General features: G+C 40.5%; 1 protein-coding gene across 2 annotated transcripts in view; it reads right to left on the reverse strand.

Moving 5' to 3' along the window:
• Window positions 1-27,801, reverse strand: part of LOC134080352 (uncharacterized) — a 257,953-nt gene that overhangs the window by 118,680 nt on the left and 111,472 nt on the right. For both annotated transcript variants that reach the window (XM_062536752.1, XM_062536751.1), the window contains exons 22-27: window positions 21,112-21,258; window positions 20,936-20,998; window positions 20,632-20,753; window positions 17,869-18,038; window positions 15,282-15,390; window positions 12,731-12,793 (exon numbers count right to left, since the gene is read on the reverse strand). In XM_062536752.1, the coding sequence (XP_062392736.1) occupies window positions 12,731-12,793; window positions 15,282-15,390; window positions 17,869-18,038; window positions 20,632-20,753; window positions 20,936-20,998; window positions 21,112-21,258 (674 nt within the window). The remainder of the gene's footprint in view (window positions 1-12,730; window positions 12,794-15,281; window positions 15,391-17,868; window positions 18,039-20,631; window positions 20,754-20,935; window positions 20,999-21,111; window positions 21,259-27,801) is intronic.

Here is a 27,801-nt window from a genome sequence, read left to right on the forward strand (position 1 = left end):
GTCCTCCGCTGATCAGAGCGCAATTTCGAATAGCCCACGGAACTACGATTAAAAGATTTATGCTTTGGCTACTGTATTTCATAGAGGGCCTAGACCACCTTTAAAAATGTCTCTGCCCCCCGTGAAAGTAGGTCTAAAGCCTATACATTTTCACCAATCCATATGGATTACTCCACAAACCAAAGCAAACTAACCAGCGGTGGTAATTTTCGTGGAGTTAGAATGACTACTTGGGACATAGACCGGTGGGCCTACGCGATTTAAGCATCACTCTGGCTCTGGTTTCGGGTTTTTTTGGGCGAGTTGAGTCCTGAGGACATGATAGAAACCATCGAACTAGCCTTCATTCTCCTCGGAATGAGCCATTTAAGTACGAAGCTGATAAAGTAACCTAAATATAGCCTAGTAGGCCTGTGCGTTTAAAACTGGTTCTGGCGACAACAGCGTAACAGAGTCAGAAACGCAACAGTCCTCAACATCGTTAAGATCATATAAAATGTATGTCCCCAGCACTTATCAAACCAAGCTGTAAAATAGCGTTTTGTCCCCTGAAAACTAAACTGACGCCATTGGATAGATAGATAGCTATCCAAAGAGAAATTACAGAATTACATTCATGAGGAAATATCCTACGTCAGATTACGGAACTATTGTAGAGAAGCAGTCTAACTCAATAAAACTTGTTTGCATATCATCATCACCGTTGTCAAACTCTCAATGAAACATAAAGTGTTCATTGCATGTAAATGCAATGTACTGTTATCCCTGTTCTTCTTATCGTTATAATTATTCTGCTTCCGACCAAAATCAACTATCAAAGGCTCTAAAACCACTGAACCGTTTGACGTCATTCAAACACTCATACACAGGTCTTGTAACGGAGATTTGTTTTATGTATTTTTCACATTTGTGAACTTTATACTTTTTGAGATATTTACGATAAAAGAGTTCAAAAATCCCATAGACTTAACGTTAAGACATTTGGCGGCAGAAATTGATTGTTACGTAGTGCTCATTAAGCTACAGCTGTAGCAAAGAATCCTTAGCCATCTGCTCCGCTTTAACCCACTCTGGCTGTAAACACTAGTGACTAGAAGAAGCAATCTAACGTTGATACCATGCCACGGAACGTCTTCGTCTTGTCTCCTGCAGTAGCCCACTCATATCTTGCTTCGTTACAGTAACCGGTTAGCTCTTGGTGACGTTGGGACCATTCAAACCCTAACGTAAGCACTAGGCTATATTTAGCTAACGACAGTCAAATTTAACGTTAGCTTCTAGCCACGCCAGTCTTAACTCAGCGTCCAACCTGATAGACATGCCAGTTGTAGGCTACCATTTAGGTTTAAGCCTTCTCACAGTCGTTTGTACAGTAGGCTACAAGCTACATTGTTATCATTCTCATCATTGCCATCATGTCTGTTGTTAGCAAGCTAGCTAACGTTTGCTATATCATTTCCTCAGCCTACCTGTTGCTGCATACATCATAGCCTACGTTGGTGAACGTAGGCCTACTAAACAAAGTGTCAGCGCTTGCAACTCGTTTGAAGTTGGCAACTTTGTTTCAGTCTATTATTTTGATAAATGAAGATTTATTTTCCAAAATAGCCTACTATCCACAATTTTAATGCATTTTCATGAATCACTTTTTAAATGTGGGTTTCCAAGTAATTTCAGTGGAACTGTAAAATGGGTTGTTATTCATCTATTCTTATTGTCATACAGCCTGTGTCTTTTTAACTAATACAATGTTTTACACAGCAACCTTTTTACATTTACATGCAATGGTAATTCCTTCCATGGAATTACATTTTCTAGTTTCAATCTGCTGCTTGTGTTAATGGCAATTTTGAACTAGGCCTATGACAAATAGTTTTGTTAGTTCATGCTCGTCTTTTTCGAAGTGCAGAGCCTTGCGAATATTTTCAGAGTGCCAGACTGAATTTACAAACACCCAAAAAAACAAAACAATAAAAGAGTTGTATTGTTGCAGTCTGTAGGTGACTAGGCTCCTAGGGATTTCTGTTGGCATTTCCGAAAGCTCCGAAATATACTATATGGGCTGGGCCACTTAGAGGTTGCTTCCTGGCCGCCTATTGAATGAGTAGAACTGGGCTACAGTATCAGTCACACCGCAGCAATGCTACAGCGGACTGTACTGCCACCTCGTGGCGGTAAGTTGTAATGCAGCTGTAATACATTTCACGCAGAGCGTGAATCAGGCAACGCGTGAGGGAAGTGGCCATTCTCAAGTAACGCTTACTGTAATAGTAAACCATCAAATATCCCCCAGAATTCAGTGTTCGAGTCCCAACATTTAGTGATATAATCAGACAGTCTAAAAGTAGGCTATATTAAATCCCAAACCATACCGAAAATGTTTTGATAGCCATTCCAAACAAAACATCTTACAAATGCCTCGAAATACAATGCCCCACAGACTGCCCTGTGTTTTGCGTAGCCCAAGTAAATAAAATAGCCTACCCTAAATCATTTGTAGTGTCTGATACCACAATAGCTACTGGCACGCTGGCCTCCTTTACATTTCAGTAAATAATGTAGGCGAATGTCCGTCGCCTATATTAACCGTTCAAAATACAGGGTTGCTTCAGGTGTTGAGCAGTGCGGCGGGCAGTTCTGATAGACATTTGATATTATTCTAGGGGGCCATATACAATAACATTACAAGACAGAAACTGAAAAGCAATACTGTGCATTAGCTCAATGGTTGTGCAAACATCCAAGATGTAGAATGTGCTTGACATATCTTACATCAGGGCTGCCAGGCGAAAAAAATTTTGACTGTCACTCTCAAAGCGTGACACTTAATTGGCAGCTCCAATTAGAGTCGCTTTTTCAAGTGTTAGGCTAACTGACTAAGAGGAGAGGCAAATAAATGTTACACAGCTCTGCAACAAATATAGGACAATGATAGACTTATAGCAGCCTTACAACAATAGGCTACATGTTAACTTGGAAACTCCAGGAGAAACAGCGAATAATCAGTGAACAAAATCTAGCAAGTAGGAGAACTTTTTAAATGTGGGACTCAGCGCTCAACGGCAAGACCCGCCTTACGTTGCTTCTGATTGGTTTATATTGCGTTTTGCCTTCCGTGGTTGGTTATTGCGGTCAGTCAATCAGAGTTGCTCGAACTACGGCAACGCTCAAAGCGTGAGACTTGGCAGCCCTGCTTACATTGCTGTTAAGATTTTGAGCGCGCTCATTGACGAGCAGTGGTGGACAGTAACGAAGTACATGTAATTCGTTACAATACTTAAGTAGCATATTGATGTATCTGTACTTTACTTAAGTATTTATATTTGGTGAGACTTTGTACTTTGACTTCACTACATTTTTAAGTGAAAACTCGTACTTTTACTCCGTTACGTTTATGAAAACCCTCTCGTTCCATTTTGGCAAAACGAATCACGTGTCCAAACTGCGTCCTGCACGCACTTCAGTGCGGCCCACCGAGCATGCATTAGTTTAGATCTGGCCCGCCACGCACTTAGGCTATCATTGGCTTTTCGCAATTTTTTTTATTTCCAGCAACGACGTTGTGGTTAACATTCCTGCAAACTAACACTCTTCTTAGAGAATGTGTACATTTACAATGTCAATATCAATGTTACATAGAGATGAAAGCCTACTCTTTGAAATCTCTATTGCAGCAAATCTAATGTGCGTGTTTGTTACTCATAACGTTACTCATAACGTAATAGGGAACGTGTGAGCGTGCATGAAAGGGAGAGAGTGCATTGATAACTGATATCTCCGCTTTATAAAGGGCAGCCACTGAGTGGAGCCGGCAAGAGTGTTAAAGTGACAGTGTACCATTTATAAATGAATCAAACAGCATCATAGTTCTTAACAAATTTATTTTCTACAACAAAATTACTTTGTCATTATTATCATAATGGGGGGGGGGCACCAATTCTCTTTGTGATTGAATAATGTATCGTAAATAAATAAATGTTCTTAATAAATGCTAGGGGGAAGGAAGTATTTGACCCCCTATGTAACCCTATGGGAATTTAACACAGGGGCAGGTAGATTTTTTTATTTTTAAAGGACAGCTATTTCATGGATCCAGGATATATGCATCCTGATAAAGTTCCCTTGGCCGTTGGAATTAAAATAGCCCCACGTCATCATACCCTTCACCACAGCTAGAGATTGCCATGGTGCTTTTTCCAGTAGGCCTATTAGCCTGTTTGATTTGCATTGAGCTCAATGAGAATCAAACAGGCTAATAGGCCTACTGGAAAAAGCACCATGGCAATCTGTTTGTTTGCAGTTTGATTTTTACTCATTTTTTGAATTAAGGCATTAAGATCAATTGTCAAATGATGATTTTATATTTCTCTTTTTAGGCAACTTTAGCATGGTATCAAATACATGTTCTCCCCACTGTAGATAGCTTCTAAGCAAATAGACAAATGTAAGAAACTATTTGAAGAGTGGCATTAGTATTTCACCTTATATAAGCTGATTTAGCAGGAGCTTTGATGTGAAAAGGATAAATTATAATTATAATTAAGCCATTAGAACCATAATTCATTGAAGTACTTTTACTTGTAATACTTAAGTACATGTGAAGGCAAATACTTTTATACTTCTACTTAAGTGAAAATTCAAAGTGGGTACTTTCACTTTTACTCAAGTAACATTTGACACAAGGTATCTATACTTTCACTTAAGTACATAATCAATGTACTTCGTCCACCACTGTTGACGAGGAAGGGCATTTGCATAGCTACGGTCGGGAACACCCACTGGCGTGCTTCTTCTGGGCAACTTGCCATTTTCACCTGTGTGTAAACGCAAATGTTTTTTTGACCAGTATCGTTAAAGGTGTGAAAGTGGTGAAGACAAAAACAACCAGCGTTGTCATGTAAACGGGGCCTGAGTGTGATAACTCAAAAATGCCTTGACGTACATTCCTAAAACGTGGTATGAGTGATTTTTGTATGGACTCACAGATGAAGTGAGCTGATGGTCGAGTCTATGAATACTCTGAGTGCGATATCTCAAGAATGCCTTGCCGTACATGCCTGAAATCTGGTATGAGTGTTTGTATGGATTAAAGTGTAAGCGAAAATTGAAAAAAAAAAAAGGTTTTTCTGAATGAAAATACATCAACTAAGCCACGAAAGAAGTATTTTTCACTGATCACGCAGTACAGAGCTAGCACGGGCAAGAGCTACAGCCCAAAATAGCAAACAGTGGGTTAGCATAGAGTAGGACTGGCATCCATACACTTTCAAATTTGCATTTTTAAGCCACTAACATTGCTCAAAACAGTGCCAAACCTCATCAGCAGCTTGCTCTAGGTGTCTACACATAAAACGAAGCGCCAATCAGTCTGTAAACTTTGGAACAGTTTGTATACAAGTGTATACAAACTGTTCCAAAGTTTACAGACTGATTGGCGCTTCGTTTACCGTAAGTTTAGAATCAGTTTGAGACCGCAACCCAATCTGAACCACAGAAATGTCACACGAGAATCTCACACAGAAGCTATTGCCGAATGGGACTACAGTTAGTCAAAATCACATTTTAAACCACTAACACTGCTCAAAACAGCGACAAACCTCGTCAGAAGCTTGCTCTAGGTCATAGATATATATTGACTAGATGTCGCCCTGACTACTGCTGTTCATAGGAAGGAATGCGTCAATAGAGACGCCATCTTGCTGCGGGGATCTACTCCACTTAACACTAGAAGCGCCGTGCCGTTCTGACCCACTTATACCTAGAAGCGCCGCGCCCCGGTCATTTGACCGCTTTGACGACCTACTAGAAGGCTGTGCTGGTGTGAACTACTTAAAGTGCGGCTGAGGCGGTCAAAAGACCGCTGAGTCCTTAGACTGGGAGACTGTTACTTACACATAATGATAGCTAGATCAAATCGTTTGGTCAGAAATTCAGTTTGCACAAGCCATGTGTCATCGTGTCAGACCGTGTTGTTGATAGTCTGTGGTTGTTTCATTATGACACACAGCACGTTTGAGTTATCTGTTCATTTATTTGTGTTGATTTGTGTTGTTTGAGGTAAAAACTCTGGAAGAGTTCTTGAACATACCTTAAGCAAACTTGACTTAAAACCGTAACACCGGCCCGCAGTTCGGGTTTGGGCAGATAATCTAAACTCTAAAATGAATGGGTGGCTAGTTCTAATTCACTCCACAAATTCACTTCTATTCTTCTAGGTAGCCTATATGTTCGCGCCGCCGAAAATGATCAGACCTGGAACAAAGAGCCTAACCTAGGCTAGTCTGGTTTCAATTGCACTGTAGCCAGGATTTCATGCTGCATTTTACAGGCTACCGCGGCTACTTTCTAAAACTATTTTCATTCATTTAGGGAGAAGCATCTTATAGGGTTTAGCTGCCTCGGAGGGAGGGAGATAGAGAGAGCAACTATGCTGAGCAGGCATAGGCGGGAGAAGTAGCCTAATTAAAAATGATGAGTGAAAGATGTTCTCCGTTTTGCGAATGTGTAGGCTATGTTTGCGATGTCTGCTGAAAAAAAGCTATGGCCTATTGTTTCTACAATTTAAGCTAACTTCTATGTGAATTCGTGATTCAGCATTGAGACACACGTTTTAACACTTTGGTGGGGCAGAGCTGTAGCCCACTGGCTAGAGCTTTAGCCCCAAATTCCAAGGATTGCTGGTTCAATCCCCGACATGTTCATGGCTGAAGTTCTTTTGAGCAAGGTATCAATAAAGTATTCTATTATTTTCTATTCACACAACTACACGCACACCGGTGAATTCGAACATTCTGAAACGCGCATATGCGATGAAACATGATTGCGCATTCTTCCACGAGTTGCCTAAACAGCCAGCCTACAGCCTATGCAGGGGGCAGAGAGAGGGGGTGGGGGTGGGGAGGCAGTTGTCCTCAATGCCGCAGTGATGTCTGTAGCCTAAGTGAACTGGTTAGACGAGTGTATGGGGGAGGGGGAATGATCGGTTTCAAATAGGCTATGTTTGCCATGGATAGTGTGTTAGACCCCGAAGCCATTTGCTTTGAGAATAACGGCTGGCTGATGAAGTTATTGGCTGGCTGGATAGCTGGCTCAGCCAAACCTAAATGCTGCTGCAGCCGGCAAAGTTTTCATGGCTGATAATGGCTTTAGTTGCCACTTCATGTCTACAGATGTCTATATTATACTAGATCTCAACACACAATGTTATTGTATTGTTTTGGACAAAGTTCTGCACGTTTCACTTCAATGTAGACTTCATGCGTTGTGAACAGCGCAGCAATCTCTGGAAACGGTGGAAGTCGCAGTAGCGTCTGTTCCAGAATATTTGGTTCATATCATCAATCTTTGGTTTTGGTGTTTCTGCAACCGGGCCCTGAAGATTTAACAAAAGTATGATATAATTATTTTTAGATGCAAAAAGTCTAACTGGCTTAGCCAGTGTGTCAGATGGCGGCTCAATTTGGCTCAGAAAATTATTGGCTGGCGAAATTATTTTTCGTTATTGGTAAACAGTATTGTGATTCATCCGTTTATTTCAGATAGTTTGTTATTAAAAACCATTAACAAAAAATAATTGTTCGTCGACGTTGAAAAACGGTCTGTGAATTCAGTCAATTGATATTAGCTACAACATTTCGTTCGTGCCGAGATGTGAACCCGGGTCTCCTAAATATTAGTCGAGGGAGTTAACGTTTAACATTAACTCCCTCAACTCCGTCATTAAGGAAGCAAAGCGCTTCCTTAATGACGTTGCGTGCCGAGACAAAGGAAGCTCTCACACGTGGGTGCATACGTAAATTTGCATTCAGTTGATCTGCCACACCTACTCCCGCTATGTAACAGAAATAATCATGATCCCCCCATCCAAAAAAGTCAAACTTTACCTCGTTGTTAGTCTATATCAAAAGCGGCTGTTCACTTTGTGTGCAAGATGCTATTTTTCGCGTCTTTTTTATTCCAACCTTGAGTTATTTGGGGGAGAAACGAGAACGCGCACACATACCGGATAACTTACACCTGGCTTGATGAATCCGTGTCTGCTCATCCTGGATTGGTCTTTGAGCAACCAATTTAGCCGGTATGCTCTTGTTTTGGATTCATTGAGTGCAGGGGCGTATTTCACAAAACCAGAGTAAGTAGATCAAAGATAAGTGACGACACACGCGGTTGACCAAGCCTGGTCAAAGTAAACATGCTAAATACGTTTCACTAATGCTGAGCGCAGATGAGTTGAGGCGGCTAGGTCAAGCCAGGTGTAAGTTATTCGGTATGTGTGCACGTTCTCGTTTCTCCCCCAAATAACCCACGGTTGGAATAAAAAAGACGCGAAAATGGCGTCTTGCACACAAAGTGAACAACCGCTTTTGATATAGACTAACAACGAGGTAAAGTTGTACTTTTTTGGATGGGAATCATGATTATTTCTGTTACATAGCGGGAGTAGGTGTGGCAGACGAAGTGAATGCAAATGTACGTATGCACCCACGTGTGAGAGCTTCCTTGTCTCGGCACGCAATGTCATTAAGAAAGCGCTTTGCCACCGCAAAGATGCACACAGTATGACTATATATATCTTCATTTGTCTTAAAAGCCAAATTAGTTGAAAACTCCCCTACACTTCCAATCAACTACTACAGTAGGCTATTCATCAAACGTCCATCAAAAAAGAAGCAAACAACGAGTATGTTATTAATTATAAGGCCACCATAATTTAAATAACATCCATATGGTATTAGGCAGACATTCTGTTGTTTTGCGAGTAAATGCAAGTAGCAAATAATACATAAATGGAATACAGCTCTTTGAAAAAATCGCATGGAGGTCTGATTTGAATGACAGCTAGCAGAACCAATCAGATAATGTAATTACCATTAGAATTAACTTAGCTTGGCTGTAGCCTGGTCGGGAGCAGGCTAGCTTCCAAGTATAAATTCCCATGGTAACTTATATGTGATCTCTTCTGTGAAACCAAGTCAAGGCTATGTTCATCCAGGATAACCCAGTAAGCCTGTCTAAATCCCCTATCTTGGTTTTGTGAAATACCCCCCAGCTCAGTAACTTATCCCGGATATCTTAATTTTGTGCAACGGGCCCCTGGTGTGCTTTTGATCATGTAAAAATTGTGGGTGATAAAACACGCGTATTTAGGAAAAGTCGTGAACGTAGGGTCCTGGAATTTAATCGAGTGAAAAGATTTTTTTTCTTTTGTAATCACTGCGGTCAAAAGACCGCAGCCCGGCAGTTCTAGGTATATCTAGGGTGAACTAGTTTAGAGCTTCAGATCCCCGCTCTAAGATGGCGCCGGTGTTGACGTATGCTTAGAAGCCCAAGGCGACATCTAGTCAATATATATATCTATGGCTCTAGGTGTCTACACATAAAACGAAGCACCAACAACTTGGTTCACGAACCCGACGTTTATAAAAGAAGACTGAACACTTACCCCTTCCAGCTCCTCACGAAGGAAAGTCCGTGATTATAGAACGCAATGCTCCCGTTCGAGGTCTCGTGTGACATTTCTGTGCTTCAGATACGGTTGCTGTCTTGAACTGATTCTAAGTGTATACAAACTATTCCAAAGTTTACAGACGTATTGGTGCTTCGTTTTATGTGTAGACACCTAGAGCAAGCTGCTGACGAGGTTTGGCGCTGTTTTGAGCAATGTTAGTGGTTTAAAAATGCGAGTTTGAAAGCATGTGGCTGCAAGCCCCATGCTAACCCACTGTTTGCTATTTTGGGCTGTAGCTCTTGCCCGTGCTAGCTCTGTACTGCGTGATCAACGAAAAATACTTCTTCCGTGGCTTAGTTGATGTATTTTCATGCAGAAAAACATTTTTTTTTCTTTCAATTTTCGCCGACTTACTCTTTAAAGATGAACTGAACTGAAATTTGAAGTAAATGTGATATAACAGATGTATTTTATTTCTTCTCATTGGTACAATGATTAAAATGGCTGGATTTGTTTAAAGGAACAAAATGATACGGTGAAAGTGGTGTTGTTGTTACATGGGCGCCGCCATGTTGGATTTCAACAACCAGCTACGTCACTGGCATGGTAAGCCAGTCTAGCGCCTATGACTAGCACTAGCTGCGCAGCATCTTAGGTAGTGGGTCTGTGGCTAACTAGAGTCCATTTGGGCTAACTGACATGGCTAAGGACACGGAAACTAACAGGACTAGGCCCCTGGCTGCAGTAATGAAATGTATAAGGTAACAGCTGGGGTTGAGTAACCTTTTCCCGCAGGGTACTTTGACAAGGAACCAGCCCTCAATGCATAGTTAGTCCTATCTGCCTAAACTGGCTAGCCCTCCGACAGCCCAAGGATTTCGAGTCTGTAGCAAACATTTTTTTTAAGTCAACAAACTATTTAGAGAGCTGTGCTTTTGACACAACAGGGTCGTTGATGAGGGTTAATTATGAAAGACTGAAACCTGAGTTCATTCCATCAGTTTTCGTCTTTTCAAGTGATGCTACCGTACATGCGGTGTAGGGGCAAACCGATAGACACCACCGATGCTATCTGCCGCAAAACAGGGCGCTGAAACGCAGTCGCCAGGCAGGGGTTTAGTTATCCCCAGCATGTCTACTAGGCAAAAGGCTGGATGTAACGTTGTCGTCAAAATACAAAAAACGTATATTCGCATACACACACAAATAAAGCTAACTGTAGGTTTTAGCGTTCAACAAAACAAACTGAGACACACTGGGACATATAGTCACAAAACAAGCTAGCCAACAAACGATCCAACCTAGGGAAAGGGCTCACTTCCAGCCTCTAAACACGTTAGAAACACGTCTTATGTCAAACTAAACAAGCCAGCACTCTGACCATAGACTCCATATTAAGTCATGACTCCGACGATATATCACGATCATAATGCGTTTATAAGCTGCTAACAACCACAGCGGGTCTGTTACACGATGTCCCTTTCTACTCACCCTGAAGCTAGCTGATGTTCACCGTCTCAGGGCAGGTTAATGCAGTTCAAGTTCAATTTCTGAGTTCAAATCGCAGAAATAGCTGTCCATAGTACGAGGTATCCGTGGAATATCCATCCGTGCAAAATCCATCAGTGCAATATCCATCAGCATCCACAACGAACAAATCTGCCAACTCTGCACTTGCCTACAATACACGGCAAAACTTCTCCGTGCACTCGGCTAAGTGGCGTGCAGATCTTAGCAAGCGATTTCCTTGTCGGTCAGTAGGCTACGTGGTGGCACAAATACAATAGCTGAATGCTTAACAATAAACATAGCCTTAACTCGACAAAGGCGTCTGCCAAATCCCATAACCATAACTCAAAACAGCTGTGTCATTTTGATCAGATTATGCACATTATACATCAGTATTATTGACTAGCTGGAATTATTTTTTTCCCTTTCATCCTATGTTTAAAGCAGGCATACGTGGGCATATAATTGGGCTACGTTTTTTTTTTTTTTTTTTTTAAATATATAGGACTGCACGTTGAACAGGTAGGCTAGGATGAAAAGTTTGAGAACCAGTTTCAAGAATAGCCTAGGCTACTCCATCAAACTGCTATATGATGACGAAATTGATCATCTGTATTTTATTCTCTCTACCCCCTGCCTTGTCAACAAAATTATTATAGTCGTGATTTCTGTTTAATACTGCATAATGTTGTATTTTAGCGTTTATCGGCGCAAAGTGACAGGGGGGCGTGCGTCTGACTTGTGTCAACGTTTTTTCTTAATCTAAGGGGTGCTGGGGCCTGAAACTGATCGTCCCCCATCTGGTGATAGCCAGACACTACATGCCTGTCCATCAGATGCTCAAAATGTGTAACCCATGACATTAAAATAGCTCATTTTCGTGAGTATATCATATGTTGCAGCTGTTGCTTCGGAGGCCCTACCATGCCAGTGACGTCATTGGAATTGAGCGTTCTAATACTAACAAACGCATTTTTTTTGTGTTGCTTAAAAAAGGCTATGTATTGATTTTTTTTATTCAAATTTTTAGTGCAATTTATTTGTAATTGTGATAACCAACACGTCTTCAACGTTAATTATTTCAGTTCAGTTCATCTTTAAGTGAATTGATGTGCGAGATCAAAGGTCAAATGTCAAGGTCAAAAACACCTTAGTGTCATATCTCAAGAACGCCTTGTCACACAAGCTTCAAATTTGGTTACTCCAAAAGCACCTTTGCAGGTATCACAGTTACCCTACCAAACAGCTGTCAGTCAGCTCAATAGCCCGACCCACCAACACCATAGCCAGCAGACTGCATCCCCTTGTAACTCCTCGAAATTGAATTTCTAGTTGTAAGTTCTGAATGCTGCACTCTTCAATAACTCGTCACCCTCTTCCTAGCCTCACTGCCCTAGCTTATATGTTTATTTTCAACTTGTACAATACAACCCTTTTTCTTTTTGATTACATCTAGAAAAAGCTACATTACACAGGATGACATACAAAAATGCATTGAAATGTGAATGAGGTTACTAATGGTGTAGGCAGTCTGATACACTGTGATCTCAAACCCTACAATGTGCATCAAAGAAATAGCTTTTTTAGAAGTTTTGATCTGAAAACTAATTTGATATATAAAAGTATAAAAATGAACTATAAAATACAACAATCTTATCAATCATAAAAAAGGAAAGGGGAATAAAACACTACACGGTTTAGGCACAGTTTCTTAGGTATGGTGATACTGAACTTTTTGCATTACTTAAGTGAAATAATAATTTAAATAATTACCTCATTAGAATAAAAGAGGGACAAGATCTGAAGAAAAACTCTTTCATGTGCTCTAGATATGTCCTGAAAAATAAAGAGCAGAAAAAGTGTAGTACTGTATGTGTTAGGTCATGTCACTGTAAAGTACAATATATTAGTGATATGCTGATAAGTCACATGCCTAGAAAACAAATTTTGGGGTAGCACAGATGGGTAGTAAGTGGGTCACAGTAGTGGTAACAACTCAATACACATCTAAACACATGTAAGTTACAAGCAATAAGCAAACAATTGTTAACACAACAAGTTACCATTACTATGTTGTAGCTAGGTGTAGAGGACCAGTGTCAGCGCCACTGCCTAACATTTGGTTAGCCCAGGCTCAGTCCTTTTCATTTCATATAAAAGCACTTCAAAGTCATTGCACTTTACTTTTTCATTATTTCTGAATTATACTAGATTACTTCATGGATCAAGAAATTCTGAAAAATGATTCAACATAAATGCAATATATTTTGGAGAGCTATGCATGGCAAATGAACAAAATACATATCATTCTCTGTTGTCACAAAGTAGAAATAAACAGAAACACAAAATAAAGACAAACGAAGAAAATTCATATTTAGATAGTGTTCACATTGTAATGACGCTAAGGACGCACAATACTGAATTTTAACCGATATCCGATAAGCCAATATTTACTAGCTAATTTCGGCCAATGCAGACACATTTTTATTTATTGAAAAGTTTCTCCTGTCTCTCCTTTTGAGGTGTTTTTTGAACATATACAGGGATCGGGAAGAGTGGACGTGGAGTGGTAGACTGTTCCAGAGTGTGGGAGCATTGGCAGAGAAAGACTAGTTTCCAAAAAAGTCTGCAACCTGATGTGGGGGTGGCCAGCAGGTCCTTGTTAAAGGGATATTCCGCCATTTTTGGAAATACGCTCATTTTCCACCTCCCCTCGAGCAAAACAATCGATATTTACCTTGTTCCCGTTCATCCAGCCATTCTGTGAGTCTGGCGATACAACTTTTAGCTTCAGCCTAGCATAGATCATTGAATCGGATTAGACCATTAGCTTCTCGCCTGCTAGCTTCATGTTTAAAAGTGACTAAGATTTCTGGTAATTTTCCCATTTAAAACGTGTCTCCTCTGAAGTTAGAAAGTGCAATAAGATCAACTGAAAATGAAATCTGGCGTTTTTCTAGGCTGATTTGACATGGAACTACACTCTCATCTGGCGTAATAATCAAGGCAACTTACAAACTACTGGCACTACTACCGCTTGTTGTCTACGGGGACTATTTTCGGATGCTGCGTACGATATCACTGCGCCTATGGTACGTTTGCAAGTTGCCTTGATTATTACGCCAGATGAGAGTGTAGTTCCATGTCAAATCAGCCTAGAAAAACGCCAGGTTTCATTTTCAGTTGGTCTTATTGCACTTTCTAACTTGAGAGGAGACACGTTTTAAATGGGAAAATTACCAGAAATCTTAGTCACTTTTAAACATGAAGCTAGCAGGCGAGAAGCTAATGGTCTAATCCGATTCAATGATCTATGCTAGGCTGAAGCTAAAAGTTGTATCGCCAGACTCACAGAATGGCTGGATTAACGGGAGCAAGGTAAATATCGATTGTTTTGCTCGAGGGGAGGTGGAAAATGAGCGTATTTCCAAAAATGGCGGAATATCCCTTTAATGGACCGCAGGGGGAATGTGAGTATAGAGGTGGAGGAGATCTGTGAGATATTGTGGTGATAGACCATGGTGAGATTTGTACAATGTTGTGCACGTTCACACTTTTCAATAACTAGTTCAAAGTTCAGTTCACACACGTGCAAAGTGAACTGTTCACGTTCTAGTTCACCATTTTTAATTTTGAACTAATTCAGTTCATTTTAATGAAAATCTGTTTCTGACGGTAGCGGACATTCAGACATGAAGCATATGCGGAATGTAGGCTATACAGCCACCTGTTGTTCATCTAATTTAGAATGTCTGTAACCCCGCGTTCACACTGTCCACGTCCGTCGACGGATCTCGGAGGTTGTGTCTGCCGTATGTGTATTTGCATACACGCAATCTGATTGGCTGACGGATCCGTCGCTGCCTGAAAAGTTCAACATTTCTCAACTTTCTTGACGGAGGCAACGGAGCTGAAGGAACAGACGGACCCACAATGCATTTCGAGTCTGCCCCATGCAAAGTGAATGAGATCCGTTGACGGACGTAGACAGTGTGAACGCGGGGTAAATTGGGCTTTGTTTCGCTGACCAGATACTGACGCCTAATAAATGCGGCCGTGATGTCAGTGCATGCCTGACAGCGGAAGAGTGTAGTTTTTACACCGGGAGTATGGAGGAGGCTATAGCCTTTCTGCATTACCTGGAGCGAAGGAACTGTTCAGTGACATACTCTAGGGTTCTTTGAACACACGTTATATTTCCCTCCATCATCACTGAGAAGTGCAGATTTTTTCCGTGATTGCATTCACATAGCAGCGGTTCTATATGTGTACAGCGGGTTAAACACGTTAAAGAACTGTCCCAGAAATCTCAGCATATGCTTACCTTGGTTTCCTCGGTATCATTCTTGTTTTGCTGAGTTTTGAGAGTCGTTCTTCAATGGTTTCTTCTTCTGCCCCGGCATAAATTGGAAAATTTCCAAAATCTTCTATGTCTGAAATATATAGACACAGATTACTTTACTAACATTTGTAGGTCCTACTAGATTAATAACACATACAGTAATTACATTGTTGGACATAGTAAACCATAGTGGGTTAAAACAAAAAACATTGTTGCACTGTGAAAAAAAGCCTTATTCTTGGTATAGACAAAAATCTGCCACACAGAACTCTTCCACTCATTTAGCCCCACTATCTATTTAGCTCCACTGCACTTTCAACCCTCTGATACAGTATACACTATATTGCCAAAAGTATTGGGTCACTGCTTTGATGCGCATATGAATTTCAGTGTAATCCCATTCTTAATCTATAGGGTTTAATATGATGTCGGTCCACCCTTTGCAGCGATAACAGCTTCAACTCTTATGGGAAGGCTTTCCACAAGGTTTAGAAGTGTGTTTATGGGAAATTTTGTGAAGTCACACACTGATGTTGGACGAGGAGACTGGCTCTCAGTCTCTGCTCTAATTCATGCCTATTGGGTTGAGGTCAGGGGCCTCATTTATAAACGATGTGTACGCACAAAAGAATGCGTACGCATCGTTCTACGCAAGCTTTGGTATTTATAAAAAGTGAACTTGGCGGTAAAATGTGCGCACCTCCACGCAAGCTCTGCCCCATGCGTACGCACAAAAAAAGGGAAAAGCAGAAAGTGCGACCTCAGGACACAAGGACAGGTACAACGACCCGAAATTGGTTCAATAATCCTGTTTAAAATCTAAAACGTGGTTGATTGTTGTTTCGTGCGCCCGTCAAAAAATTCCATCTTATTTGATGCGAGAAAGACATGTTGATAGGCTATATGTTTTGTTAATTACCCACTTATGGCTTTCATGCATGTTGTGTTATTTGTCAATAATACATCAAGGCTCAAACATACTTGCAAATGGTAGGCTATATACAGTAAGAGGGATTTGCCAAGAGGTACCCGCCCGAATCATGCCATCCCAGTCTCGCTGCAAGTGCTGACTTGCATCGGCTTTCTTGCCACTGGCTGAATCGAGAACTGGCTGACCGGACTGGGATAGCCAACCTTCAGCCGAATTTTGCCAGACGTGTTAGGAGGTGGAACTGCTTCATCACCAAACTACATCAACTTTCCTTACACGGTGAACAGGCAAATAAAAACGCAGCAAAGTCTAATTTCCCAAATGTGATCCGTGCTATTGACTGCAATCATATTGCTATAAGAGCACCGAGTAAAAATAAATGTGCCTTTGTTAACAGGAAGCATTTTCATTCCCTCAATGTCCAAGTTATATATGTGACACGGACATGTTGCTCACAAATGTTGGCCTGATTCATATTGAGACATACTGTAGCAGCGTTGGGCGCAGACTGAATGCTGGAGCTGTGCGCAATGTTTTGATTTGATTTGATTTGAATTTTTTGACCATTTCTAAACATTCAACCCTTTACTCATTCAAGTTATGTTGTAGGTGACAGTGGATATCCGCTGAAACGGTGGCTGCTCACGGCATTTATGAACCCACAAACAGTCAATGAAGTTGCGTTTTTTTGTCTTTCCCGCTGTTTTTGGCATGTTGTCCACAGACATCAATATTCATTAAGGGCGTTTCGCTAAATATTTATAAGCAATTATGGGTGTGTCTTGAGGTACGCACAGGTGCCGCAAATGTAGAGTAGAGCTTGATTTATAAAGGGAAATTGGCGTGGAACGTGCGTGCGCACGGTTTTATAAATCAGAATATTTCTGTGCGCACGCACGTTCTGAGTTTTGAGCGCACGCCATCTTCTGGGGTACATCCTGCGCAAAGTTTTATAAATGAGGCCCCAGGACTCTGAGCAGACCAGTCAAGTTCATCCACACCAAACTCTGTCGTCCATGTCTTTATGGACCTTGCTTTGTGCACTGGTGCACAGTCATGTTGGAACAGGAAGTGGCCGTCCCTTGGCCCCTTAGTTCCAGTGAAAGGAACTCTGAATGCTTCAACATTAACCAAGAGACTTTGGACAATTCCATACTCCCAACTTTGTGGAAACAGTAAGAGTTGAAGTTGTTATAGCTGCAAAGGGTGGAACAACGTCATATTAAACCCTATGGGATGTCACTTACGTTCATCTGCACGTCAAGGCAGGTGACTATACTTTTGCCAACATAGTGTATTTTCATGTTTTTCATTATGATTCTCCTGGATAATTTTCACCTGACCTCCAATTATGTTCTGGCTTATATTGAAAAAAGGCTAAACAGGACAATTTTGTCTCAAGGTAAGATTTGGCTTACACCTATTTGATGTCATTATCATTTTCATAGTCAATGGCGGTGTGCAAGACATACTTTTTGTCCCAATTAAATATTCAGAGATTCTTTTTCAGATAGTCATGTATTTGAAAAATGCCTTTCAAAGTTACAAAGGCATACAAGCCTTGTTAATTTGCATGTAGATAGATAGATACTTAATTGATCCCCAAGTCACAACAGTGTTAGTGTATCATTTACTCACAGCACTTAGATTTTTTGGCATATCTCCGTCCTTCATATGCAAAGACAGCATCTTTCTTCCGATGTGTTACATCCTCCTCTAATGGTCTGTGTTTTGATCTCATCAGTCCCTCAACCGCATCCAAAATACGATTGTAATAGTCTGTTTTGTTCTGCAATGTCTCAATCTGTCTGTTCATATAAAATAATATAAACAGCCTCATTCACAAATACGTAGACTGTAATTTGCATCAGCTTTGTGGAAGGGAAAGCGTGCCTTTATGAAAAACAATGACATCAGTGGGTTACAATGTATTATGACTGCCACACGGAGAAGCGGCGGTCATACTCTTTAGGTTTAGTCAGAGTGTTTTTCTTCCGTTTTTTTTTTTTTTTCTCCATGTTCCATGTCAAATCAGCCTAGCAAAACACCAAGTTCCATTTTCAGTTTGTCTTATTGTTAGGGCTGGGCACGTTAACGTGTTAATATCACGTTAACTCATCAATTGATAAACGCTGATAATTAATTTATCGTGCATTAACGCAGTTTTCATTATTTATTTTATACTGTAGAAGTCTGTTGCTCACAGGCTGGTCACAGGCTGCCGACTGCTGCCATGCTTACAGGAACCGGCAAGGAAAACAATTTAAACACACCAACAAACATGGAACAGGGTAGATCAATGGAACTTTTACATGGCAATTTTCATTTTAAAGTTCTTTCAGATGGCGCAATCAACAGAAGCAAAGTTATTTGTAATCACTGCAAGCTTGAATTTTCTTATCATCAGAATAGGGTGACCAGACGTCCCGAAAAAATCATAACAGTCATGATGACAAGCAGTTCTCCCGAATTCTGCCCTATTAGGACAATAGGTCATTTCCTGCTTCGTTGTTACATGACATGAGCCTATTGTCCCGGAAATGATAGTCTACTATAGCAGAGTCTCAAGTAGCCTAGTTACTGTCTGATACATTAAAAACTATTCATTCAAGGCTGCTCATTGCCTGTATGTTTAGGGGGGGGGGGGGATGTGTGTAGCATAGCCTACTCGCGCGAATTGATAATAGGCTAAGCTCATTTTCATTCATTGTTGACATGGAGGCTCAGGCAGCTCAGGACCTGATGAACATACCGCTAAAAAGCACAAAAGAGTGCACAACTTGCAGCCGTGAGGACAGGGAGCAGCCATGAGAAGTGATTGGTCGTATAAAATGAGAGTTGCTGATGTCTGGGTTACACAAACAAGAACTCATTTGTTATGTTTTCTTAATGACCTATACACCAATTCGGCGAACTACCGGAAGTAGAGAGGTTGCCCTGTCTGCGGTGTGCGTGAGGCAACGTGGATTGTAATTAGAATGTATTCCTATGGAAATCGCAGTTACACTTTCAACATAAAGTTTGCATATTTAGACTTCAAATTTCGTCACATAATTTATACCACAGCTTCCTAAGAGTTTACCAAAGATAACGACGTTGTCCGATTTCAATTTAATACATTTTTCTGGATTTGGGGAGGTCTCGTCATGGAGGCTATTTTTTTCCATTGTTTCCATTTATTCCTATGTTTGCGACGAACGTCAACACAGCGATGTGTGTTGACAGTCTATTTTCTTCCTGTATCCTATTTTGATATTTCATACTTATTGCTGAAACAAGTATTTAATTCCAACATTAATCATTACATTACTTTTTAATCACTGTGGGCTGTCCATAATGATTAAATGCTAGTTAGCATGCTATAAGGTCAAGTCAGTTCAACATAGCCAACAGTGTTTACATCTCCGTCTACTTTCCGTTTACAAATATTTCATTATAGTAATTCATGAATTAATATCAGTAATTTAAGATTTAAGCCACTGTCTGATCGCGTAAAACCAAGTAACTTTATTCATACTGTCACTGCTCTCTGTCACCTGCATTTATTGGCATACAACAATTATGAGAACGCACACCGCAGTAATGGCGTCGTTGCAAGATGGCGACATACACAAATCGCTCACCGAATCGGTGTATAGGCCTAAATAAAAAATAATTTTGACATTATACCAGGCTAGGCTTATTACAACAAGTAGCCTATTATGGAAAGATCTGACTACACACACTGTTAAAGGCTTTACCAAAAAAGTGTGTGTACAGTAAGCTTTAAATTTGTATTTGTTTTGATTACATTGTTTAAGTTGAGATTTATACTAGGCCTAAATAATTCATTCAAAAGTAGTGTATAGCACATTTTTATTTTAAATGTGCTGCCTACACACTGCACAGTTCACTGCGAACTGAAAACCGTCACTCCTTCCGGAACGGAATATCACTTAACACGCCTGAACACCCTGTGCAGTTCACTTCGTAGTCCACCCCAAGTGTATATGAGCATTTAAAAGCAACATTAAAATAGCCAACTTATACAAATAAAATACATCTCAACTACCATAAATTATAGGCACAGCAATCTTTGTTTGTCAAGTCGTAAGGTTCTCCTCATTCAGCTCGATGTACTCTCAGGAGCCCTGAGGTGGACAGTTGAAATTACCAAAAGGGGGTGTGTCTCGGTGAAATGACATGAGACAACTGGGATATTTCTCACTTTCCAACTCGAACAATACAAAAGGATTGCAGTAGTTACTCCACAACAGAACAAGTCCACATCGAACTTCCCAACCTCAAATGTTGTGGTGGGGCTAGTTCAGCTGGAATCCAGGCTAGTAAAACCTAATTATCTTACCATCATCTAATATTATAAAATTAAAGAGCTTAATCAGGTAATTTAACTGTAATTACCTTTTCATGGAAGGGTATCGCTCGAGGACTGGTTTAATTTTATCGAAATCAATGGATAATATCTCACAATGTGTCTTTGCACGCACTGTCATGACGGCTTGTTTTGCAAACATAAACCCAACCTGCAGAGTAAAGGGTCAAGAGTTACGCAGCGATTACTTGGAATAATCTACAACCTATAATCAGCAGTAATACTACTAACAGATACTGTAGATAGATAGATAAATATATAGATACTTTATTGATCCCGAAGGGGAAATTCAATATACTTTATATGTTACATATATTATATTTCAGATATTACCTCTCCAAAATACATCCCCTCTCCATATAGTGCCACAATATCTGACAAATCATCAGTTAAAATCTGTTGACATAAAAATAAAACAGGTCAATAACATTTTGTATAGATTTAATAATATTACATATCAGCACAAAGGTTAAAGCATTGATGAATGCATACATTTGCTAGGAACTTACCTGACATGTCCCTCGATGAACACAAAAAAGTTCCCTTGTTATTGTGTCACTGTATTGGATTATTTCCCCTCTGGGAAAAAAGTACATCACTGACACTGATGCAATATCCCGAATAAAACCTGGACCAGCTTGCTCAAAAAAAGGAATCTGTAGAAATACATAAACACTAATTTGTTGCTGAACTAACACTAATTTGTTACTAAACTAAAAGTGAATAAAAGTGTAGATAAAATTCCACAAAATGTCGGTATGTAGCCTACTCGGGGAAATACTCACTTGAGCAACACCCAGAGACCTAAGTGTAAGCACCTGTAAAATGTGTTTTTAGTGTAGCCTTCATTACTGCACTGTGTTGTTCCCCACAATGCAATGTGTTTTACATGGTTATATTGTGAAAATGTGGAATTCTGTACATAGACCAACCAGTCCAGCATGAGAGCAAAACAAATGCCTACACTGCAACAGCAACAGTGTCATAGGGCTACAGTTTAAATAGGTCTTCTCTTTTTAATTTGGAGTGCGGAAGTTGGCAGATGCTACAAATGATCATTTTCAGGAATGAGCAGCAAGCCACAAAGATGACACACATTATTAGCATGAGCAATGCTCCAATGTAACAACTGATATGATGCCATTGTGACCGTCAAATGTTCCATCGAGCGTTCAGTTCATTTTTAAAAAGAAAATAAACAAAAAGAAAATGAGTTTGCTTCTCTGACTGACGTCTAAAGTCTACATTTACCTTGTAGCCTAGGCTACTTGCAAAAGTCTGTGTCTTTGGGAAATGTTCAGGTTTGAGGTTTTATCAGTTAACACTAGAAGCGCCAAGCGCCGGTCATTTGACCGCTGACGCGTATTACTAGAAGCGCCGTGTAGGTTTGACCTAGATATACCTAGAACTGCCGGGCTGCGGTCTTTTGACCGCAGTGATTACAAAAAAAAATAATCTTTTCACTCGATTAAATTCCAGGACCCTACGTTCACAACTTTTCCTAAATACGCGTGTTTTATCACCCAGAATTTTTACATGATCAAAAGCACACCGCACAAGCTAGTTTAGAGCTATTTTGCGCTCACTTATGTGACAACACTATGTTCTCTCACTTTCGGCCATGTTTGTCCAGGCTGCTATTCTCTTTTCTCACAGTAGATGTCGCAAGGGTTTCCTGTCAGTCGGGCATGAGAATAATATTTTACCATAAAACATATAGTTTATATGTGTGCAATATGCATTATATATGTGATTTATTTTAATAACTATTTTGCATTTACATGGCATAGTCTATGGAGGCGATTTACAGTGGTAAAATGCAAGTTTTGAACTTTTGTTGCGACGTTGTTCTATTAGGCAGGTGTACGTGTGTACGTGTTTGTCGTAGCCTATTTATGTACGTAGGGTGCGTATGCCTACGTACATTCATAGTTGTATATCTTATCTTCTATTTGCAGGCTATCTTTTAAAGCTCAGACTAATGTATAAGCATTTTCTTACATATTTGCTGGACTAACTGAGTTGCGTCGCTTCAAATACCTATTTCCAATTGCTGTAAGCACAAAACGTTAAGAGGCGCAACTTTAACTCGCCCGACTAAGACGCAGGAGACCCAGGTTCACAACTTGGCAAGAGCGAAATAATGTAGCTTATATTGACTGAATTCACTGACCGTTTTTCAACGTTGACGAATATTTTTTTTTTGTTAATGGTTTTTAATAACAAACTATCTGAAATAAACGGATGAATCACAATACCGTTTACCATTAACGAAAAATTATTTCGCCAGCCAATAATTTTCTGAGCAAAATTGAGCCGCCATCTGACAAGCCAGTTAGACTTTTTGCATCTAAAAATAATTGTCATAGAGACACACACGAAAAATAAACGATAGCCTGGGGGAAAGAAGCAAACAAGGTAGCCTAATTTGATCTCGCCTTACATACTTTCCTAATTCCTACGTAGGGCTACTCAGACTTTTGTTAAATCTTCAGGGCCCGGTTGCACACCAAAACCAAAGATTGATTATATTGATATGAACCAAATCTGGAACAGACGGATTTACAGCATTGAACGCGATAGGCTACTGCGACTTCCACCGTTTCCTTTCCAGAGATTGCTGCGCTGTTCACAACGCATGCAGTCTACATTGAAGTGAAACGTGCAGAACGTTGTCCAAAACAATACAATAACATTGTGTGTTGAGATCTAGTAGGCTACAATATAGACATCTGTTGATATGAAGTGGCAACTAAAGCCATTATCTATGGAAGCATATGAGTTCCATAATTCAAATGAGAATGCATTCTGCAATATGCAATTCTAAAAGACATTACATTAGGCAATTGCTAATTCATTATGCAATTTAATATTACAATTTGCAATACTTTCTTTCAAACTGCATTTTAATATACAAAGTGACAATCATCAAATCAATTTGATTTATTTTGGTTAAAAATTTGAATAAACATGGATTGAATTGCATTCCATTTTGCCATGGTACTTTAGTCTCAAAATTACTTAAGAGTAATCTTAAGTAAACCACTTTATTTGCTTACAAATATGGTGTATTTGTGAAAAGAATGATGTACGTTCCTCGTTTGGGGCAAAGCCATCGATATCTCAGGACGTGGCTACGCTTCCTTTCTGACAGTGCAGGCTGCAGCTGGACGGTCGTGGTCAGACCAGGAGTGCCTGAGTGTGAATGAAACGATGTTGCCCTGTCATTAACAGCCCTGCCCTGTTAGTAGCCCTGTGTTAGCCCTGTCAGTAGCCTATCTTACTGTCTATGGTCGTTAATCTGGAGCAGTCCTCCGGGCTGAGAGGAGCAAACGCTGCACCCAGATATGAGCTCCAGGGCCCTGGGCTGCCAGCTCCCTCGATCAGCTCCCCTGGCTACCTGTGTGCTATTTTTCACGCTTCACCCTGATACACGCTCCTGGAGGGGGTGGCGTACGGTCGGATCAAGGTCTCCGCACGCGCACACACACACGCCTGCCTCCCTCAGTAGCTGAGCGACTGTTCTTGCCCATCACCTCCAACAGTAGGCTACTGTGTCAGCGACAATTTCTCTTTTACGTTATCTTCTCTACCTAGAGGCCGTCAGCCGCCCTGCCCAAGACCCGCCTTAAAGAGAAGACTGACCAATGCGAGATAAACACGGACGTGACGTAGTTCCCGCCATGGGTGATGGGAGACTGACAGATTGCAAAGTGTTTTGGAATCGCGTTTGCCATTGCCATTTGAATTTTGAGACACAAAGAGCGTGACAAAGTGCTATGCAATAACGGGGGCGCTATTTCTGCAAACCGGGCAAAACTTTTTGCCAAAAAATATTCAAAATGTTTTCAATATTTTTTTTAAAAACATTTAAAAAAAAAAATCAAATAAATTAAAAAATTCAAAAATTATTCAATTCTACATTGAATTTTGAACATTACATTGCAAAAGTAATTGACAATTAAAAGATGAAACTGAATATTGAAAATTGAAATGCAAAATGAATTGCCATTTGAATTTTGAGACTAAAGTACCATGGCAAAATGGAATGCAATTCAATCCATGTTTATTCAAATTTTTAACCAAAATAAATCAAATTGATTTGATGATTGCATTGTCACTTTGTATATTAAAATGCAGTTTGAAAGAAAGTATTGCAAATTGTAATATTAAATTGCATAATGAATTAGCAATTGCCTAATGTAATGTCTTTTAGAATTGCATATTGCAGAATGCATTCTCATTTGAATTATGGAACTCATATGCTTCCATAATTATCAGTCATGGAAACTTTTAGGTTTTTGCTGAGCCAGCTAGTCAGCCAACAACTTCATCAGCCAGCCGTTATTCTCAAAGCAAATGGCTTCGGGGTCTATACATAACACACTATCCATTGCAAACATAGCCTATTTGAAACCGATCATTCCCCCTCCCCCATACACTCGTCTAGGCTACTTAGGCTACAGACATCACCGCGGCATTGAGGACAATTAACTGCCTCCCCACCCTCTCTCTCTGTCCCCTGCATAGGCTGGCTCGTGGAAGAATGCGCAATCATGTTTCATCGCATATGCGCGTTTCAGAATGTTCGAATTCGCCAGCGTGCGTATAGTTGTGTGAATAGAAAAGAATAGAATAGAATATAGCCTACTTTATTGATGCCTTACTCAAAATAACTTCAACCATAAACAGGTCGGGGAACGAACCAGCAACCACTGGGTTTCAAGGCTGAAGCTTTAACCAGTGGGCTACAGCTCTGCAATACTGATATGTGAAAATGTGTGTCTCAATGCTGAATCTCGAATTCACAAAGAAGTTAGCTTAAATTGTAGAAACAATAGGCCATAGCTTTTTTTCAGCAGACATCGCAAACATAGCCTACACATTCGCAAAACGGAGAATATCTTTCACTCATCATTTTTTAATTGCCTACTTCTCGCGCCTATGCCTGCTCAGCATAGCTCTATCTATCTCCCTCCATCCGAGGTAGCTAGACCTAGATGCTTCTCCCTAAATGAATGAAAATTGGTGTTGGGTCGACATTTTTCATCCTTCCCCTCCCGTCGGGTCAGGCTCCTATCACAGAACGCATGCCTCCGTTTTAAAATAGCCTATAAATAACATTTCTAAGTAACACAAAATGTAAAAACGAAATATAAAAAATGAAATACTATGAAAAAGTTGAAAGTCAAGTTTGCTTAAGGTTTGTTCAAGAACTCTTCCAGAGTTTTTACCTCAAACAACACAAATCAACACAAATAAATGAACAGATAACTCAAACGTGCTGTATGTCATAATGAAACAACCACAGACTATCAACAACACGGTCTGACACGAATGACGCATGGCTTAGTGCAAACTGAATTTATGACCAAACGATTTGATTCGTGCACGAAGCGCCATCTAGCTATCATTATGTGTTAGTAACAGCCTCCCATTCTAAGGACTCGGCGGTCTTTTGACCGTCTCGCCGCGCTTTAAGTAGTTCACACCAGCACGGCGCTTCTAGTAGGTCGTCAAAGCGGTCAAATGACCGGGGCGCGGCGCTTCTAGGTATAAGTGGGTCAGAACGGCACGGCGCTTCTAGTGTTAAGCATGGCATACCAAGTACCAAACTAACATGTAGAACACGTGCTTAGCTTCAGAGTTTTCTTGATTGCAACAGTCGCATTAGACCTAAGGTGTGCTCAAATTTGGCAAACAGTAGCGAACGTTCGTTGTGAACATGTTTTCTTTGAACAGTTAAATTTGAACGATTTGGTGTTAACATTCAATTCTAACAGTAATTGCATTGTTGCGTTCGTCAAACTCACGTCCAGTTCCACTATATGCGGGGCGCACCACTATGGAAGCATATGAGTTCCATAATTCAAATGAGAATGCATTCTGCAATATGCAATTCTAAAAGACATTACATTAGGCAATTGCTAATTCATTATGCAATTTAATATTACAATTTGCAATACTTTCTTTCAAAATGCATTTTAATATGCAAAGTGACAATGCAATCATCAAATCAATTTGATTTATTTTGGTTAAAAAATTGAATAAACATGGATTGAATTGCATTCCATTTTGCCATGGTACTTTAGTCTCAAAATTCAAATGGCAATTCATTTTGCATTTCAATTTTCAATATTCAGTTTCATCTTTTAATTGTCAATTACTTTTGCAATGTAATGTTCAAAATTCAATGTAGAATTGAATTATTTTTTTATTTTTTATGATTTTTTATGAAAATGTTTTTAAAACAAATATTGAAAACATTTTGAATATTTTTTGGCAAAAAGTTTTGCCCGGTTTGCAGAAATAGCGCCCCCGTTATTGCATAGCACTTTGTCACGCTCTTTGTGTCTCAAAATTCAAATGGCAATGGCAAACGCGATTCCAAAACACATTGCAATCTGTCAGTCTCCCATCACCCATGGCGGGAACTACGTCATGTCCGTGTTTATCTCGCATTGGTCAGTCTTCTCTTTAAGGCGGGTCTTGGGCAGGGCGGCTGACGGTCTCCAGGTAGAGAAGAGAACGTAAATGAGAAATTGTCGCTGACACAGTAGCCTAATGTTGGAGGTGATGGGCAAAAACAGTCGCTCAGCTATTGAGACGCTCGTGGTCAGACCAGGAGTGCCTGAGTGTGAATGAAACGATGCAGCCCTGTCATTAACAGCCCTGCCCTGTTAGTAGCCCTGTGTTAGCCCTGTCAGTAGCCTATCTTACCCCGCGTACACACTGTCTCCGTCCGTCAACGGATCACGGAGGTTGGATCTGCCGTATGTGTATTTGCATACACGTGATCTGATTGGCTGACGGATCCGTCGCTGCCTGTAAAGTTGAACATTTCTCAACTTTCTTGACGGAGGCAACAGAGCTGAAGTGACGGACGGACCCATAATGCATTTTGAGTCCGCCCTATGCAAAGTGAATGAGATCCGTTGACGGACAGAGACAGTGTGAATGCGGGGTTACTGTCTATGGTCGTTAATCTGGAGCAGTCCTCCGGCTGAGAGGAGCAAACGCTCCACCCATATATGAGCTCCAGGGCCCTGGGCTGCCAGCTCCCTCAGCTCCCTCAGCTCCCCTGGCTACCTGTGTGCTGTTTTTCACGCTTCACCCTGATACACGCTCCTGGAGGGGGTGGCGTACGGTCGGATCAAGGTCTCCGCACGCGCACACACACACGCCTGCCTCCCTCAATA

The sequence above is a fragment of the Sardina pilchardus genome, chromosome 5 (assembly GCF_963854185.1).
Source record: "Sardina pilchardus chromosome 5, fSarPil1.1, whole genome shotgun sequence".
NCBI classification, from domain to species: domain Eukaryota; kingdom Metazoa; phylum Chordata; class Actinopteri; order Clupeiformes; family Clupeidae; genus Sardina; species Sardina pilchardus.